A 20468-nucleotide genomic window follows, 5' to 3' on the forward strand; every position below is an offset into this window, starting at 1 on the left:
ATGAGGTGTGGAGATGTGTGGCTGCAGTGCTACTGTTGCGGCCGGAAGGTCGAGCCGGAGGGTAATGGAGACAGTCGGACTAAGTCCTAACGTGGCTTGTCACTCTGTGTCTGCTCTCCCGCCTCCACAACCTGCTGCATCTGCCACAGCACTGAGTCAAGCAAAGTAAATTCTTCACCATTTCAGCTCCACTGCCTTCAGCTGCAGCCCAACCCACCCCTTACCCATCCCGGATTGCCTAACCCCACATAGTGCCTTCAATAACCCATACACCCACAACAAGCTATCAGTATCCCGGTTGTCGGAACACAATAGTTGGTCTACATAAGTCTCCTGGTGCACACAGTAAGGGTGAACAGGCATCAAAATGGCATGTAGAGTGCCAAGACGGAAATCACCCACTCAATCAAAGTCTGGCACTGAGGGGGAAGTTTCCCCACCATCAACAACTGTTCAGAATAATGAGGAGCTCCAGGAACTTAAAAAGGGTTGCACCTCACCTCAGCATGTGAGCCTCACTTTCAAATCACCCCCTAATTTCATTCCAACAGTTTTACTCACCCATTACTTTCAAGCCTCACATGCGGTGTCCGGCAACTCAACATTTCAAGTACTCAAAGTAACGCAGGCAGATATAAACCGCAGAATCGTTAAACAATAGTTTGAGCAATACTTCAGCATTGAGCGGCCATCAAGCCCCAGTTGGGAAACGCATGGCCCGATCCTGTCTAAGTCTGAGTGGGTACTTAGACTGTATCAGCCACCTTCTCCATTAGCCCCTCTACACCTGCGTCAAATCCAACACCCCAGAACTTTCAGGTTAGGAACAAAGACCAAGACAAACACCTAACAAGGCACACACCCTCGAAGCCCCTGTAAAATCTGTTATTGCTGCACAAATTCACATGCCCAGTCCAGCTCTGCTCCAGGTAGCTCTATCTGATCCAATTAGTCCGAACACGAATTGCGCTACAGAAGATACCTATGATCTGGGCAGCTTTTCGGCATCTTTCTATTACAATCTTGAGTCAAAAATTGAAAAGACGCTGAAGCTCACGCAAAAGCTGCTCAGAGCACTGGAAGCAGCAAAATAAGTTTCTCACAATGTTTATGAAATGGCCAACTTGCACAGGACATCCATCCATGCCTCTCATGATGCAATAATCAGAGCACTGCTATGGCAGTCTTCCAAAATGGAACTCCAGATTGTTATTTTACAATCTCTACCCCTCTGTTTAGCATAACTGAGCACTAAGATGGATCTTATCAAAGCCAAAATCCAAGGCAAATAGAAAGGCAAGTTGTGTTCATATGCACCCATCATCGATAAACTGGTGACACTCCCAGAGGCTTTAACGGAGCTCGTCGCCTCTGTCAGACGTATACCCTACACTCCTGTGGACAACATACATCCCCGTACATGTCCATGAAATCATGGCAGGTTAAAACCTGTCGGGACGAGCCATAGTGCATTTACAAACACAGCGGAAAGTCAACAACAGCATCATAGGGATCCTAGCCCAAAGCCCTTGCAAAGCCAACCATTTTCTATCATCGACAGCAGTCCCCACAACACCAGAATACCATCTTAAATTCCTCCCTAGAATTAAATGGAAAGACAACTCTGGTTGAAAGTTGAATAAATGGATTTCAGCAAAACAGGCTGCTGACGTGCTGCCCATTGCATCATCTACACTGGAACAAATTCCTGGCAGATCTTTGTACAAGTCTGGGTGGATAAACTGGGCTGGCCCCTTGACTGACTGTTCACCAGATAATTTCCAAGGAATTGGCCATAAGTAAGCATGATCTTCAAAGAGCTTTAGCAGCCAATAAACGAGGAGAGAAACACACACCTGCCTAAGTGGTCAGCGAACACAGAGTGGCTCACAGACGGACTGTGTTCAAACCGAAAAACAAGAAAGTCGAAGAATGCCCAAGATATTCACTATCCTACAAGAGAGGAATGCCTTCCTCTTTTGGAAGCACCTAAACAGCCTAAATAACTTTTCCCAGACTAAGCAAGACAGCATGGTAGAAAGGGAGTGGATCATGTATGTAAAGAAACAATATATGGATGAACATAAGAACAAATCAAATTTCAACCAGACCGATCCAGCATCAGACTCCCCTGCACAGTCATCCTTCTCCCTCATTGAAGTGTCCATTACAACAGCAATACGGAAAATGAGGAGCGATGGAGCTCTCAGACCCAACGGCCTTTCAGCGGCAGTTTTCAAATCAGTGCAAGACTAATGGGCCAGGATACTGACTCCGCTCTTTAACCTTGTTTTCATCATTGCTATGATCCCGGACTCGTGGAGGAAGTCTATCCACTATGCCATTCACAAAAAGGGAATCGCTCAATCCCTGCCACATACCGGCTATTAGATCTGGAAGTAAAGGCATACATGCGAATCCTGCTGGAGGACCTGGAGGCCTCCTCCCATTCTTTCAATCAGGCTTCAGACGGGCGGGCTTCACTATAGACAACATCACAATACTAGCCTACCTGTCGAACCATGTGACACGGAGAAAACAGGCAAATACATAAACAAGATACCTCTGGCACCATTGATCACAATGTTCTTTTAGCCACACTAGTCTTTTTAATTGACTTTGGGCATCAACTCATAATTTTAATTTTTCATCCAATCTTTTTTTGTTGAGACATTTCCTTTATCGAGTGTATTTACACATCTCCTACATTTATGACAACATGTAAAACATTTATATACAAAACATATACACATTTATATTGTTGCTAGACAAACTCTCAACTAGTTAGACAAAAAGACATATCATACATTTTTTGACATTACACACGCGTTTCGACCTTAAACATTAGGACCAAAAAAAACTCTGTTCTCATTAAGGTCTTCTTCAGGGCTAGGCGTATTTTTCGTAGGACATTTTTTCACTGAATGTTACTGCACCTGCATGAAACAGTATAAAATTCAGTGAAAAGATGTCCTACGAACAGAGATTTTTTTGGTCCTAATGTTTAAGGTCGAAAAGCGTTGGCACCAATCATATAGTGGTTCGGAGCTAACTAGATAAAGAAGAGAATGATCCATTATGGACTACTCCGCGGTTTAAATTCCGCTCCTCTACACTAGTTTTTGGAAATACTCTCCGACCCTATCCAGGACTTTACAAATTAAAACATTTTGAGGGCCAAGGGTTATATGGTCCCAAAAAACATCATGTTATCAAAACAGTAGGGCAGAAAGGAAGATAAACCCCTTTTCAATACCAGTTGAAAATGTGCATATATGGTGTGTAATGTAAAAAAATGTATACGTCTTTTTGTCTAAATAGTCGAGAGTTTGTCTAGCAACAATATAAATGTGTATATGTTTTGTATATAAATGTTTTACATGTAGGAGATGTGTAAATACACTCGATAAAGAAAATGTCTCATCAAAAAAAGATTTGATGAAAAATTAAAATTATGAGTTGATGCCCAAAGTCAATTAAAAAGACTAGTGTGGCTAAAAGAACATTGTGATCAATGGTGCAAGAGGTATCTTGTTTATGTATTTTGGCTTCTGGTTTCCTAAATTGAAACATTCCCCCATGTTATGTACGGAGAAAACAGCCGCTGTTGTTTTGCAGTTTTATTGATTACAGCACAGCTTTCGACAGTGTAGTCTGGGGAACGCTGTGGAATAAACTAACAACATGGACGGGTCCTGCCCTTGCTCCTAAAAGCAAAAACATCTTTATACTAGGGGACCTGGGATAAAAATAGGCCCCTTCACAGCCACTGACAAAGTCCCAATCAACAGTGGCCTTAAACTGGGCTGCATGCTGACCCCGCTCCTTTTCAACCTTTACACTGCTAACCTGGGAAAAGCATTAGAATGTGCAAGCCTAGTCACACCAAGGATAGGACCGTCAACCTCTCAATGCTGCAGTATGCAGAGGACATTGTGATCATGCATCATACTACATCAGGTCTGCAGAGAGCTCTCGTCACACTTCATAGGTACAACAATGCAAAAAACCTCCGGTCAACCAGGTTGAGACAAAAATCATCATTTTTGGAAAGTACCTACACACAAAACGTGCTCATTAGTGGCCCAGGGAGTTGCGAATAACCACAGTTGCAAACTATAAGTATTTAGGTGTTTGGTTTACAGAAGAGACCACACCAACAGCACACCTGAAGCACCTCAAAAGTAAGGGTGCAGGAGTTGTCCATAGCCTAAATCACTTTAACAGCCGCATGCTAAGCCCAACTGCTGAACCTATGCTGAAAAGTCTTGAAAGCTAAATTGATTACAGCACTAAATTATGGCCATCAAGCCTTTCCTGGTGCGCTAGTAACATAACTGAATAAAATCCAAAGATCAGCATATAAAAAAATCTTTCACTTATCTTGGAAGGCGTGAAGCTCGGACTAGAGCTAGGCCTCGAAAGACCAGATCTCTAATGTCAAGGTGCACTATTAAAATACTATATCAGGATTTTGAGGTTCCCCGAGAACACCCTTATGGTACTACTTAACGCAGCATACGAGGCAGAAAGCATCCATGTCAGGAGTACTTAGCCCTAACAATCAAGACCTAAAAACAGAAGCTACTAACCTTTCCTGCTCTAACATACTTTTTACATTCTGGAAAAAGACAGTGAATCTGCAGATTAAGAACATCTCGCTAGAACTGGACAAAGAAGGCCTACTTCACACCTCGAACACTGAGGCAGTAGATGCCTCTTACACAGCCGGAAAAGTGCAGCCATATTTACACCAAGCTTTGGCAGCTCATAGCTGCAAGAAAACCTTATACATGAAGCTCCTCGCCTTCCTAATCAGGGATTTCAACCACTCCTGGGCAAGGAAGGGTGAGACAAGAGCATGTAGGCTGTGTAATTACTGCAACACATCCTGGCTTCCCTTACTGTGCTTCTGACTCAAACTAGCGTCTGATCAATGTTGCTTGTTAGTCCGCTTATTCCTAGCTCAAGGGATACACAACGGCAGAATGACTACGGACTTGTGCTTTCCTAACATTACTCCTGTGACCATAGCAAGACTGGGAAAATTCACCAACGCCATCCCACTAGCACGCCGGCTGGCGTCATTGGTCAAGCCTCCACCTGGGTTTTGCATAGGCCCCTCTGAAGGCTTTAACAGTGGACTCCAGTTAAATCTTTAGTTTTTCTCTGTCAGTCTATAGACCCTGGTCACCACCAGCTTGTGTCTGTAACCTATATATACACCTGCATCAGTAGTATCACTAGTGGGACTTTTTTTGTGCTTTCACTTATTTCTGAAAAGGCAAATGTAATTCGGACCTTGCTGCTCGCTAAGATGTTCCAAGCGCACTTAGCACTTTGATGTTCATTTTATATTTTTAGTCTCTCGTTTTTATAATTTAATTTTTGCACTAGAGAATGTTTTATGTTATGATTTTAAGTGATTGAACATGAATAAAAATTCAACAGGGTGGGAGGAGTGAGGGACGAGGGCAACAAGTGACCAGGCAACTGTCAGAGTGCAATTGTATTTATATAGTGCTTACTACCCCTGGCGTCAGAAGCGATTTATGCCGAGCGGCATGCTGCTGCAGAGCCCAAGGTTAGTTGTTAGTCCAGTATTACTGGTGACTGTTAGTTACTGGAATTAGTATTGTGTACATGCAAGTAAGCCATTCCATGCAGTCATTCTCATTACTTTATGGTGGACTAAATTAAAAGGGGATAGTTGCGGTCATTAGTGGGGGTATGCAAGTATATTGCCTCCATTCCTGTGGCTGGATGGTGGAGAACTAGATGCCCTGAGAGTAGGGATGGTGAAAGGGCTCCCTTTACAAATTCAAAGAAGATCTTCTTAGCAAATGGCTGGTGATTACAGGTCATGAAGCATTGTCCTTTATAGATGCTGTAGGGGAAGAAGGGTGGAGCTTTAGGTTGAAGGGGGTCCTTTAGGTGAGGCCAAGCCACTTGTCTGCCTTGAGCACACTTCAGTGCAGAACCCTCACAACTCTTGATGCCTCTGTTTTGGGTGCTCCAGGCTGGAGTCTACCCTGCGGCGATGGACATCACTACACAAAGGCTGTATCTGGAGAGAAATCTAGCGCACCCATGCACTTCATACAGCATTTCAAAGATCATAAATATGCTGTGAACGCCTTCACCACCTAATGAAAATGTGTTCTCTAACACCCGACGTGCTTGTGGTCTTCCTCTTCCAATGGTCGCAATTTATCTCCTCGATATACCACACAGAGTGTGTACATTGTGGCCACAGATGTGACATACAGCTAAAGCTTAAGCCAGCCTAACAAATCCCACACGAGTCCCAGGCCAGCATGCAAGAATGACTTGTCCCCATCACCTTCTCTGTCCACACACAAGTCTCCCGAGGTGGAATACACAGGTGCTCCCGTGGCAACGCAGTGTCCCATGAGAAGAGATGTCTTGCCCAGTCTAGACTCTATCATTTTGCATGCTGCTGTAAGTGAAGTGATCATTCACGGATGCAGAGAGGAGAAAGCTCTTTGTGACCGACAGGCACAAGTCAAGTAGCAAGAAGAGTGCCTCAACTCAAGCTAATGCACACCGCTGAGGTCTCTGTACCTTAAGATATCTGGGATTCAGAGGTTAAGACCTACTATCGGAAAGACCACAAACAATTTAAATCAATTTGGAAAAAGAGGTAAGTACACCTAACAATAAGTCTAGAGCAGGTGATTATTTTTATTTTACTTCTATCAGCAGCACTCAAATTTTTAATGTGACTGCAATGTAAACTTTAACCTGGGAGCAAGGGTAAGTGCTTGGGAACATAAGACACTTGTGAAAATAGACTGATGCGGAAAGGAACCGAAGGCGACCGAGGGCCTAGGCATGAAAATGGGGATGACAACTCGAGATAGTTTGTGAAGATCTAGAAACTGATATGAGAAGACGGAACAGTCACTATTCACCAGCTGGAGTGTGGAAAGTTGCACTAAACTGAGTTCGGGACTGCGCCAGAGATCCACAGCCGGTGCATTAACCTGCTAAGCTTTCCATGTATCTGGAAAACGACTCCTAAAAAACCCAGCAGGTGAAGTAATTTGGGTGCGAAGAATCACACAACATGGTGTGCAGGGATCACCTCTTCGTATATAAAGCAATTCATTTCCGATGGATTTGCTTGCTACATGAACAAAAATGCGTGCAAAAGTTCCACATGCATGATGTGGCAATTTAGCTATTTTAAATACCTTAATTGAACTTATAAATACATAAAACGTATGTAACAGGACTATTTCCCTGGCAAGTATATATATTTTTTTACTTCTTTGCATTTTAATCATACAGTACTCTGCTTCTCCCGTTTATCTTGACGTCATTAAAAACATATAGGATGAATACTCGGGCACTCTCACCTAATCTCGCTGAAGAAAGACAAGTAATCTTTACCTTAGAAATGTAGGAGTGGATTCAGGTCGGATATCCGGCTAAAACAAAACATATCATATGTATTTGTAAAGTGCATGCTCACCCAGAAGGGCATCTTGACGCTAAATAACAGATATTTATTGTTACCTAACTCAATGGAACTCATTTTATTAACCTCGGAGGGATTAAAGGCTGAGTGAACCCTCCAGGATTTGAACCTGTGAGCATGAGGTCAAGCCCAGGCCCCTACAGTGGACGTATTACTCCACTAAAAGGCAAACACAGGCCAATCATGTCTAATTCCAAAGCGATCAATAATTACACAGGATGCTTTGATCCCTCCCTAGTTGTCTCTTAAGTAGAAACTGCAGTCATTCCGATTCATGGGGACTCTGGTATATCATGGGGATGAAGGATCATAGAGGGCAACATAAAAACACATTGAGGGCCACCAAGGAATCAATACAATTTGAAAAATAAATGACACTATCCATAGTGCAGGATGGTATTTATGAAAATAGTAATATAGTCTTGAGTTTTGTTCTTTTTTTCCAATTATACCCAAACCGTTAGTTAAACATTGAACACTGCTGCTCGACCTGATGTGGGGAAATATCAGAGGCAGCGTGGTGGTACTAAAACTGCAACTGCCAACCTTCGAGGAAGGCCCTCTCCCCAACAACCCAGTGTAGTGAAGAATGCACAGACACAACTTCAAGTCTTCACCGTGTTTATTGGCAGATAACAACCTGTGCCTGAAATGCCAGACGTCATCAACATCGCAGTACACCAACTGACATAGAACGCTGTGATGTCACTACCCAATCCTCTGGCAGTGCCTGTGACATGAACAGGATTCCTCAAGGATACATTCTAAAGGCCAATGATAAACATGCAGTCCTATGATAAGCCCACAGTACAACACATCCCCTTCCTTTCCAACAACACAACAGAAGACAACAAGGGCAAACCACTACACTCCACAAACCCAATAACAAGCAAGATCTCACCTAGACATGAAGGAACATAATAGACCTAATGTAAACAAGGTAAGTGAGGGGCAGAGAACCACCCCCAAACAGAGACCATACATCACACCTAACACATAGACTACCTAACTGTAAACATAATCATCCCACCATGCAGGGGGTCTGCTCACCAGAATCTCTTGCGAACTGGTGGAATCCACCCTCACTCCAGCTCCCACAACACCCCTAGCATCACACATTTAAGAATCAACAAATTCATTCAAGTGAGCTTTGAAGATTATCAGGCAATGAGATAGAGGTGATGATTTAGGGTTCACCCCCAACCTAGGGGGAGGACCAAGCAGATACCTTCAACACAAAGAGCATATCATGCTCAACGATTGTGGTGGTCCCATCATCCTAGGACCACCCTAAGCTAAGTTATGGGCAAAAATACAATGCCAACCAAAGGCCCAGCAAAGCATTATGGGGATAGATTCTAGAATGCAGTGAATATTATAGTATTAGCTCTCAGCTGAGCCAGGAGAGCCTGCCCCTTGAGGAATGTTTTGATATTGGATACTAATATTCACTGCATTCTAGAATCTTGTCCCATAATGCTTTGCAGGGCCTTTGGTTGGGATTGTATTTTTGCCCATAACTGTGCCTGGGGTGGTCCTAGGAGGATGGGACCACCACTGAATCGTTCAGCATGCTGTGCTCTTTGTGGTCAAGGCATCTGCTTGGTTCTCTCCCTAGGTTACGGGGGATCCCAAAATCATCACCTCTCTTACTGCTTGCTTTATTTTCATATTTGTGAGATGACTAAATACATTTTAGCATGTAAAGATAGAGTTCTTTGTTTCTTAACTAAAGGTACTACTTGCTATATTTTCATTTTCACTTTTGTGAGATGCCTATGTGCATTTTAGCATGTAAAGATAGTTATTTGTTGTTTTACTAAAGGTATGTGAGATTTCGTTTTTTTTAAATTGGAATGAGATAAGGGGAGTTTCATGAAGCGGAGTTTAGCATTACATTGAAAACGGAATTCATGCAAAAACTCTGGAGTAAGCTACTACAACCACAAAACTTTGATAAAACAATTTTACCTTTACATGCTAAAAAACATATAACCAATTCACAAAAGTGAGCTTTGGAAAATATCAGGCAATGAGAGAGGTGATGTTTTTGGGGTCCCCCTAACCTAGGTGGAGGACCAAGCAGATGCCTTGAACACAAAGAGCATATCATGCTCAACGATTGTGGTTGTCCCATCCTCCTAGGACCACCCCAAGCAAAGTTATGGGCAAAAATACAATGCCAACCAAAGGCCCAGCAAAGCATTATGGGGCAAGATTCTAAAGTGCAGTGAATATTGTAGTATTAGCTCTCAGCTGAGCCATGAGAGCGCTGCCGCTTGAGGAATGTTTTGATATTGGATATTATAATATTCACTGCACTCTAGAATCTCGGCCCATAATGCTTTACAGGGCCTTTGGTTGGGATTGTATTTTTGCCCATAACTGTGCTTCGGGTTGTCCTAGGAGGATGGGACTACCACCAAATCATTCAGCATGATGTGCTCTGTGTGTATAAAGCATCTGCTTGGTTCTCTACCTAGGTTAGGGAGGACCCCAAAATCATCACCTCTCTCACTGCTTGTTGTATTTTCATATTCACTTTTGTGAGATGACTATATTATCAAAGGTATGTGAGGTTTCTGTTTTATTAATTGGCATGAGACGGAACGGAGTTACGGAGCAGAGTACACAGAGTTTTTGCAGAAGTCCGTGTAGTGGTACTCCATCAACTACGCCCACCCTTAGTGCTTAGAGTCTCGATGCAGCTTTACCTGAGGATAGGCACTCCTAAGGTCTAATTTAGAAACATTTACACTTGGACAATCGAAATATTAGTTTATTTATATTTAGCAAGGGGAAACAGTCCAGGACCACAGCCGGATTCAGACTGTGCAAATCTACACGAAACCTCAGGTAGGAATCCACTTTCTTAGTGTTAACTGCGGGGGGGGGACCGACTGAGTCAGTTCCACAGGCTCAATGATTTTGTACTTAAGCATTTGATCTAAAAATCAACTTCATCTCTACCCGAGCTGCCAATGGTAATTTCCTTAGCGAACGCCTCACTGGGATAGCATCTTTCCTCAGAACTATCTTGTGTTGATGATCTTTGACCTCACCAATTCTATTCTCAAATACGCTTTCAAATTATTTAAGTGAACCTTTTAGCTCTCCCTTCTCAACGACTAACGTGTGTTCTTTGGCTCTAGGATTCACAATAATGTGCAGGTCACACTCATGAAACCAAACCCAAATCGCAGGACCATCGGCTGCCACATAAAACTCCCTTTGATGGTGCAATGTTTTAATTTTATCTCTGTTGTGAAATAACCAACACCACCAATATCAGCTCCTTATAACCATTTCAAGATTACATCAGAGGCACTTAACTTTTCCTTCAGCCATAAATTTCCAAATGTGTTTTGGTAAAATCGTATACAAAGAGCCAGAATCTACCATCAGTACTGCAATTTTGTTAATGATCTCTACCTTGAGCCTTAATCTTTTTTTTCTATAGCTGGTACTCCTCTGCTCCTGCAACCAATAATCTGTGTTCTGTCCCCTGTTTGGCTTCCTCTAAAAGTGAAACTCTTTTGAAAGAAGCTTCACAAACACATGGAGGGAGCTTTCTTCCCACATTTGTGACACTGCCTATAGCAAAACAGTTGTTAGAGTCTGCCACATGAAAATAACTACCACACCTAGGACAAGAACGGTTACTTTGGGCTTTCCACGCATTGGGATTAAAATTTGTTTTTTCATTGGTGCTCTTTCTCACACATTTACTTGGACCGACATTCTTGAGATAGTGTTTCACTCACCGCAGTGACCAACTCATCGCCATCATCAACTCTAGCCACAAGACCATCAGGTTTTGTTTCTGACCTTTGCAACTCCTTCATGCATCTTTCAGACTCCTCCACTATTTTAGCTATTTTAATAGCATCTTTTAGAATAGGGTCACTTGCTGCACACAGCCTCTCCTGTATTTATTTACTGCTGCATTGCAGGATCAGCTGATCCCTAATCATTTCTTCCGTCATGGGACCAAATCTGCATTTTGTTGCTAAATCAAGCAACCGAGCTACAAAGTCATCAATTGAGTCACCCAGTTTTTGTGCCCGCGTATAAAATTTGTGACATCGCAATTCAGTATTTACAGTTTTAGAATAGCGATTTTGTAATCTCAATTTACCTTCATTGAACACATTCTCAAGTGCTCAAGTGCCTCTGGTAGGTATTTAAAAATGTATTGGCCTTCGGTGTCCAAGCAGTCCATCAAATCTCAGCCCAATCTTCGCATTCAATGGGTGGGTCCCGTTTGCATCAGAAATGACGGGGGTACACAAATGGATATTCATAGTGATGACACTAAAAACTGTCACTGACACTGTAGGAAGGAAAACAAACAAAACAGTCCCCCAAACAGTAGGTGGTGCTGAGTCCTACTAGAACAGCAACCATAGAGGAAAACACCACAGGAAACTCCTCACAACAGGAATTCACTCCAGCACAAACTCCAGCAGCCAAAATGAAGTGAGCAAGCACAGAGCAGGTAACAGACTAGTTTGCATAAATATGTTACCAATAGTACTGCTGGAATATTCACGTTGCTGCCAACCTCCTGATTTTGGAGCAGAGCGGAGTGACAACAGGAAGTTCTCAACTGAGGTAGCAATAGCAGAGGCAAACGTGCTGTAGGAATCCTGTATGGACCATTCAACTAGGGAAAGTAGAGTTGCTCTCTCTCACGTAGGTAATACATGGAAAAGAAAAACCCAGTTTGTGACAGGAGGCGCTGAGCACCAGAAAAACCTTTACCTTTGGTAAAAAGAGCACCACATCCAGTTTCTGTCAGAGATCATGCGCCAGCCGACCTCTTCGGCTGAGCACTGAAGTGGGAGGCCGGCCAACAGAGGCCTCTAGATGCTACAGAATGGGAATATCACCATGTAGAGCCGCTCCTTGTATTGTTGATGGCAACGGCCGGTAGCAAACTGCCGGTAATAACAGCCGCAGTAAGTATTGAAGGACAAACGCTTCTCCTCAAGTGCCCGATACCTGTAGTCTCGCAGGCCACGCGCTTCTCCTCAAGTGATTGATCAATACGCTCTCTGCAATGGTCAGGAAGGAAGGCTTCACAAGGGCACATGATCAGTGAAGACAGTCGCGATCAGTAGCACAGGCCACACACTTCACCTCCAGTGCCCAACTGATGCACTCACTGCAGACATCAGGAAAGAAGGCTTCCCAAGATGCAACCTTGCCACTCGCAAGGGTAATGCACAGGCTGTTCTGCCGCACAATAACGCCAATCCCTCGCTCGTCGCAAGAATATGTGGTGAAGAATAGATGGACACACCTTCAAATCATAACCGTGTTTATTGGCAGATAACAACCTGTGTCAGAAATGCCAGACACCATCAAGATCGCAGTACACCAACTGACATAGAAAGCTGTGATGTCATTAGCAAAAGCCAGAAAATGTAGTGAATATTTATGGTGTCCATTATTAAAGTGGAAATTGTGGTGTGTCGTCATAACAGATGTTCAGTGGTTTCTTCATCAACATCAGAAATCTGAAAGGGCAGTCAACATTGCCCGCATTTGAACTTTTGACCTGCAGGTCACTGACATATCAGGAGTATATCAAAACACAAGAGAAACCCATATGTCCCTGTGACCGGGGTATTAACTAGTCAGCTAGAAACAATTGTTCACAAGGAATTCATTTTAAAGAAAAGTTTATCATTTAGTTTAAATATATGAATTTTTGCAAAATACTCTCTCATGAGCCTATAGAGGCAGTGATACCACCTAGAGGTTTAAATTAATATCAATGGTTTATTTCTGCGATGCCTATTAATGAAGTAGCCCAAGGATGTATTAGTTCATACTCACCTCAGCCTAGATGAGTGACATTTATTTTTTAAATACATTTTTAAAACAAATTCTCACATAACACAATATATATTGGTAATGCTTACGTGTTTAAAGAGAAGGTGGGTTATGTGACCCCAGTCAAGTGACCATAACCAACACATAATAAAACATAAGTGACTGTATTAAAGGACAGGTTATTGAAATGGACAGGATGTCTTTCAGATTCAATGTAAGAACCAGAGAATGTTTTCTAGTGCTTTCAAGACTATCCGTTCTTAGTTGTTGACAACGTTTCGACCCCACTGTGTGTGTGGGGGTCTCTTCAGGACAGAGAGTTCTGGGGACTGATGGTGCTTAGGCACCTGTCCTAAGTGCCAAGACTTTTGTGGCAATTTATTTTTTATCCGCACCTTCAATTCGCGGAATCCGGGGGACTAATACAGGATAGATGCACTACCACGCATTGGGCCTGATCAATTCAGAATTGATCAGGAACTGAACGCCCGCCACTCCACGACGTCAGCTTTATCCTAATTGTTGTCAGGAGCTCCTGCTTTTCCAGATTGACGGCTAGCATTGAAACGCTTGGCCCTGGACCTTAGGAAACAGACATTTATTGCTTGAATAGGACCTTAATGGTTCCCCATTGAGGTGATCCCCAATACAATTAACTCAGGGTTACCCCATCTGATTATCCAAGACGCCTTGCCATCGTAAGGGCTCAAACTGAAGGCATCAGGCCCAATGCGTAGTCCGTTGCAGGAAGCTTAAATTGTGCCTAGGTCCCAATCAACCCCTAACAGTGATTACTGATTGGCGTTTTACTTTTTCTTGGTGTTTTTTTTTTGTTGCTTAATTTCTTTACAAATTGATACCTCTGGTTCCCTTTATTAGATTGTTGTTGTTTTGGTATCATTTTACTCATTACATTTTTCTCTATTTTGTGGGATTTTAATTGTGTTGCATTTTGACTTTCCAACTGTTTTGCTGCTGCTAAATACTTTACATATTTTACTAAGCTAAGCCTGCCTGCTCAGTGCCATAGCTACCAGGGGGTTCTGCCTAAGTTTAAGTTATTGAAACTGCGTTTTACCTTAGTGGTCTTATTCCTTGTGGTAGACTCACATGCAACACAGTTGCATTCTTACGTGTTCACACACAGACATAATATGCTAGGAAATTTGTGATAGGCAAATCTACATATACATGGCACGCCTGTTTAATGTTAGATATTCCACAATTACATCTGATGACAATTGCTTGTTATCAGAATTATACCTTACCCAAAATTCAGGAAATTCAACTGCTGGAGAGCATATTTGAACACAACATTAAAAATCCACTTTGAAACCGTGGCTTCTTTTTACTGAAAATCTTTGAAACATTTCTTGTCAATGAAAAAACAATAGATCACAATAATGTTGGAGACCAGTGTTTTGGGTGCTGAGGTGTTAGCGCCAAGCACAAGAACACACTTGTCTCCACTACCAAAGTAGAGCCTTGAATGTAAGTCTTGTGGTTACTGTAGCTATTGTTTTCCATACCTTGGTTTGTGACTACCACAAAAAACATATTTTAAGCAAAAGAGCAGGGTAGAACCTTATTGCCTCCTGCACATTTCGCATTATATGTATTTTTGTGGGTTGTCTATTTCTTTTACGCGGAGGCTTTGCTAATACTTATCTATACTATGATTGTTTTTTCGACAGAAACTGCATCGCTTAAGCCCATCAATTGTCATAAGTTTGTGATTATGTCTTATGATCGTTTTTATTTTGGTCTCCTCAATTTAAATCACATAAATTAAAGTGACTGCTGTTTATAAAATGAATACATAGATGGATGCTCTCAGCAAATTAAAAATCCAAATCTCAAATATAAAATACAGAGTGCAAAACTCAGGGCCTTCATGTGAAATCCTGAAAAAGGCAAACACAAACATATTCATGTCCCCCAGTGAACAGAATCGACAATTGTTCAGTAAGGCAGTGGGATCAATGCGAAAGAAAAAAGGGTTAAACAGAAATTACAAGGCAAAATAGTGTAAGTAACTGAAAACTTGAACAGCAATCTCTCTGCCTAACCATTTTGGTCTTTCATATTGAATGCGCCACACTGGTGGGATATACGTTCACTTCACACTGCAGAAGGTGATGTAGACTTCCTTTTTAAATCGGAGACGGAGCTATTAACATCCTAATTGCTATCCTACCAGTTAAAGGTTGTATATTTCTATGATTTACACTTGAAATAACTATAAAATCCTTTGAGTGGAAGACAAAAAAATGGGGTCTGGGCTTCTATTGCTCTACCCGCATGAATAACATGAAGCCCATTCCATCCTCCACTTTAGGAAAGGGGTCAAGACCCTGGGGTACAAGCAACATCTCGGAATCTGACCTTCTGGAATGCCTCCTCACCATCTCCACCAATTCACCTCTGTCCTTCTCACCCCGTCCCTTGCCAATAACCTCTGCTCCGAGCCCCCTTAACTCCCCGCACAGCAGCAACATATCTCCCCCCCCACCAGTACCAATAACTGCACATCACTCTACTGCTTTACAACTAAGTTACTGATTTATTAAATCTTATGTACAAATGCATACATTCATGATTTTTAAAATTTAGTATTACCATACATTACCTTGCTAAGAATAATTTCTGGTGCTAGGTATTCTGGTGTGCCACATAACGTCCATGTTCTACCTTTTACTCTTTTGGCAAACCCAAAATCTGTGACCTAATGTTAAGGTGAGAAAACACATCAGACAGGACTCAACACGGCTGAGGGAGACAATACTGATAATTGAATTGATACAAATTCACTCATTTTAGTATTTCTGTGGCTCACGTTAGAAGCTTGGTGCTTGGGCCGGTATGGAAAAAGCGTAATAGTTAAGATTATGGGGATACCACTTGCATCTGCACACAATAAATACAACATAACAACTGATAGCAGAATATGGAATTCATACACAATGGTATTGATTGAAACTCAAATATGCAACTCGTTACCTGTTCTGTCGAACAATATTTGACGATAATAATGCATTGAAAGCAGAACTGCTACATTACATTTGGAGACCTGGCATTTATTTGATAGCATTATCCCCCCCCACCGTACGCTGAACCTTCCCCTTGCAAAGTAATACATTTTTATGTCTCTTTAGTAACAGTTATTAGAATGTCTTCCTATGTTAATGACAACTGTTATTTTACTAGAATGCCCGTTATTGTTGTGCAGTACTTGTATTATTTGCATTAATTCATTAGTTATTAGACTCTGCACAGAACAATTATCTACAGGTTTAAGAGCAGGCCAAAAAATGGAGGCCAGTCTCCACTTGAACCCCGAAGGCTATGCACCAAGAGGGCTGTCTGCCTGAGGAGGACTTTGTGTGGTGCTTGTCCAAAGGCAAGGCTGTGCAGCCAACCTCCACAGTGCACCTCCTTTGCTATGCACAGTGGGAGGTTAGATGCTGCAGGTAGTTTAAGCACAGAGCCTGACAAAAGGCCTGGCTTTCCTACATGCCTGCTTGAGTAAAGTTTGCTCACAAGTCATAAACAGACCTTGCACTGACATCCCTGTGTCAGTTGAGTGTGTGTTAATGTATGGTGTATGCTAGCAGGACTCCATATTGTTTGCAAGGGTGCATATATGCTGTCCAAAGTGGGATCCATTTTGGATTACGCTGGTACGAGATGGAAGTTATAAAAGAGACCCCCCTTCAGTAGAAGTGTGTTGCAGTCATTCCTGAGGAGGGTGTAGTTCCAGACACATAAGTGTGAAGGGATGGAGACAGAACTGCCTATAGAAATGTTATGTGACATTTTAACAAGAGATTGCTGATCAGACAATCTTGAACAATGCTATTTGGTTTATGGTGGTCAGTTTCTTTTTTTGACATTTGTCTGTGCTGATGGAAGCAGAGCCTTGAATTACCAGAGTGTGCCAGTGTATGAAACTCTAGCTGGAAACTTTTCAATATGGACTAAGGAAGTCCATTCCAGAGAAACCGGGAAGAGGGTGATCAGTGAAGACTTTGTATTTCAATAGAGTATCCACCAGAAAGAGGTTCCTCGAAGTAAGTGATTTATCCTTGTGATGGATAGTTCTACTGCAGATTCCTTAGATACCAAAGCAGTACCTCCCCTTGCGGATCTGTGGAATGGCTTAGACCAATAAATCTTGCAGGACTGAACAGGGAAAGTACCCTTCCCAGCAGACCTAGCTATCCAGGCAGTAGTAGAAATTAGTCTTCTTTACTGAAGCTAACTGGCCTCTTGTTCTTTTGATAAACCCCTTGATTAGTGATAAATTAGTATGGCAGGGCTACTCCCTAACTAGAAGTTGACAGTGAATATGTAATAGGACAGTGTATGGTTTTTCCCCATGAAAGCTTTTTTCCCCGAACAAATGGTTGAAAACCCACTATGCACAAACAGGGTTGCCAACAACTTTAGTAGTAAGTGTTATTACCCTCATGACCATTAACTGCTGTACATCTGAATGTGTAGAGGCAGAAAGTTATTATGTGTCCTCCTATGTAACTCCATATATGAAAAACCATCCATGTATTCCTGGAAAACTGTGATTGCCTACAGCAATGAACTTAGGCATAATGTGTAACTGGTGAAGATGTATTTATTTTTATACAGGCATTATCGTTGCTTTCTTCAGCATTTCCATCTTTGGTGCTGAATTTTTTCCATAGTTCACCTTAACAGTGACATTTTGTTTTGCTGTGGAAGAGAAAAAACACTTCTGATACTACTCAGAATTTCCTTGTGTGTACATATGAAAGCAATTTAAACTGTGATTGCCTACAGCAAAGAAATTACACATAATGCAGTGTGGAACTGGTAATAATACATTTATTTTATATGGGCATTAACGTTGCTTTTTTCAGCGTCTCCATCTTATGGTGCTGAATTTTTTCCATATTACACTTCGGTCAGTCATGAACACAGACTTCCGATTGGCACTTTTTGCCCTAAAACTTTAACATAACTTGTTGTCTTTGTTCTTGCAATGTTGTTTCTATATTTTTCTAAATTTGTTCTGGAATTTTATTGTGTTGTGTTATTTATAGTAAAACTGTTAGTACTTCTTGAACTAAGCACACACTTTTCTGGGGTTTGCCTGTTGCTTGTGTCATAGCTGCCAAGGCTTGAGCAATGATTCACTTATACTGTGTTTGATCTAGCCGGAGTGAGTTTAATAAGCCGATAGTGGTACACATAAGTTGAAAGTGAAACTCACAACATTTCTAGCTAGCAAACACGACCGGTGATGTAAAGGAGACTTGGGGCACACATCTCATGAGACATCAGTCCCAAATGAAAATCCTTTCCTCAAAAAAGGTGGAAATTTGTAGAAGGATCCAATTATACAGCAAATTAACTAACATGTCCCAGTCTGTACTGTTCAGGGTCACTAAGGGAAAAAGCTCATACTTCTTTAGAGGTCCGGGTGCATGGGAAAACTCCTCAATCTCTTCTCTTACATTTGTATAAACAACAATGACATAGCTGAATCTTGATGCATGTTTTCTTTAAACATTTTTCCATCTTTCAAGTTCAAAATATACTCTAAAAGAAGACGGTCGACAAATCTAGAGAGGCACATAGTTTAATAGCTGGGGCAAAATATACAGCATGCACCTACAATATGATTAAGGTCTAGGAGAAATACACCATGCAACATTACATATATGTAAGGTTGTTTTCAACAATTAGAAACTGTAGGAAGGTGATGGCCTTTGAAATAAAATTAGAATGTGACTGCCATTGCAAATTAATAAACATAATCCCACTCCAAACACACAGTGGAAACACTGTGCTACAAGGCTATTGGTAACTTGTATAACTGTATTCTTTAAATGGGTTGAGATTGTTTTTTCGATCACTTTGAAAGACAACATATCCAGCAGATGAAAGGATCCATTTTGTTACACAGGGAGGTTTTGCACCAAAATACATATTGGAAGAAAACCCTTACTGCACAAAACTAGATTTTATGCAGTCATTACCAGAAATCCTATTAAAAAAGTCTCTGTGCAATGTCGAATATCTCATAGGACCATGGTTCTTCTAATAAGAATACCACCTTTGTGGGTTCAGTTTAAGTTAGTCTATAAAAGAATTCAAGAAAATGTTCGAGCCCAGAGAAATTAGCACAAACTTGACATATGAGAATACCGGTATTTCTGAAAACAATTATATACAAATTGGGTCCTTTTCGTATGGAAGGAAAACAAAAAACCTACAACTAAGCATTTAATTCTCAATAGGAACTATCAGACATGCATGTGTGCCCTTTATTAGACACAGCAATGCATTTGTAGGATACCATTTATTAGTGATGCACTGAACAAGACAAAGATAGGGGCATTTAAATTAACTTTAGAAAGACACCCGCTTTATTATTTCACCACATCCAACATTTGAGTATGTTTATTTTCTAAATATAGCGTCTATCCAATAAAAAACATAAATAATTGACATTCAACTTAATTTATTTTAATTGTCAATGCTTGATTAGTCCGTACCTGAATGTATCCTTGTTGATCAATTAATAAATTTTCTGGTTTTAGATCTCTGTAGATTAGGTCTAACGAATGGAGGTATTCAAACGTCAGTACTATCTGAGCTGCATAAAACCGTGCATGAGGTTCACTGTGAAGGAATAGAAAACAGTCATCTTATTATTGTCAATCAGTCTTACATTCAGTCATATTAAATATATCAGGGTTTGGGGTTAGGTTTGTCTGTGACAGTCAAAAGGACAAAAAAAACAAAGTGTACACCATTCTATTTCAGATTGTGCTAACCCAGCCTATCAGAAAAAAGATGCTTCATGCAAAGATTCCCATTTAATTGCATCAAGTATGGGTACGTGCACCACCTGTTGCAAATAAATGCATTGACCCTTTGCATGTTATCCATGTTTCTTTTATTTAGAACTCTGGGCCTCTTGTGTGGCTGAGATCTTGTAAACCAGCATCCGTCCAATGTGTTACCTTTGTATTAGTTTTTGTAGTTTTACTAATGTAGTTCTGACCCAAGCCCATTTCATTGCACTTAACTGACACAAACTGGTAAAATATTAACTACTTGCATCTTGTAAGACATTGGT

At 41.4% G+C, this 20468-nt stretch overlaps 1 protein-coding gene across 3 annotated transcripts in view; it reads right to left on the reverse strand.

Moving 5' to 3' along the window:
* The window catches only part of PRKACB (protein kinase cAMP-activated catalytic subunit beta), a 215188-nt gene that overhangs the window by 55985 nt on the left and 138735 nt on the right, over positions 1 to 20468 (reverse strand). For all 3 annotated transcript variants that reach the window (XM_085601938.1, XM_085601937.1, XM_085601939.1), the window contains exons 6-7: positions 19882 to 20008; positions 15975 to 16070 (exon numbers count right to left, since the gene is read on the reverse strand). In XM_085601938.1, coding sequence (XP_085458064.1) covers positions 15975 to 16070; positions 19882 to 20008 — 223 coding nt within the window. The remainder of the gene's footprint in view (positions 1 to 15974; positions 16071 to 19881; positions 20009 to 20468) is intronic.

This window comes from Triturus cristatus, chromosome 4_2 (assembly GCF_964204655.1).
Source record: "Triturus cristatus chromosome 4_2, aTriCri1.1, whole genome shotgun sequence".
NCBI lineage: Eukaryota > Metazoa > Chordata > Amphibia > Caudata > Salamandridae > Triturus > Triturus cristatus.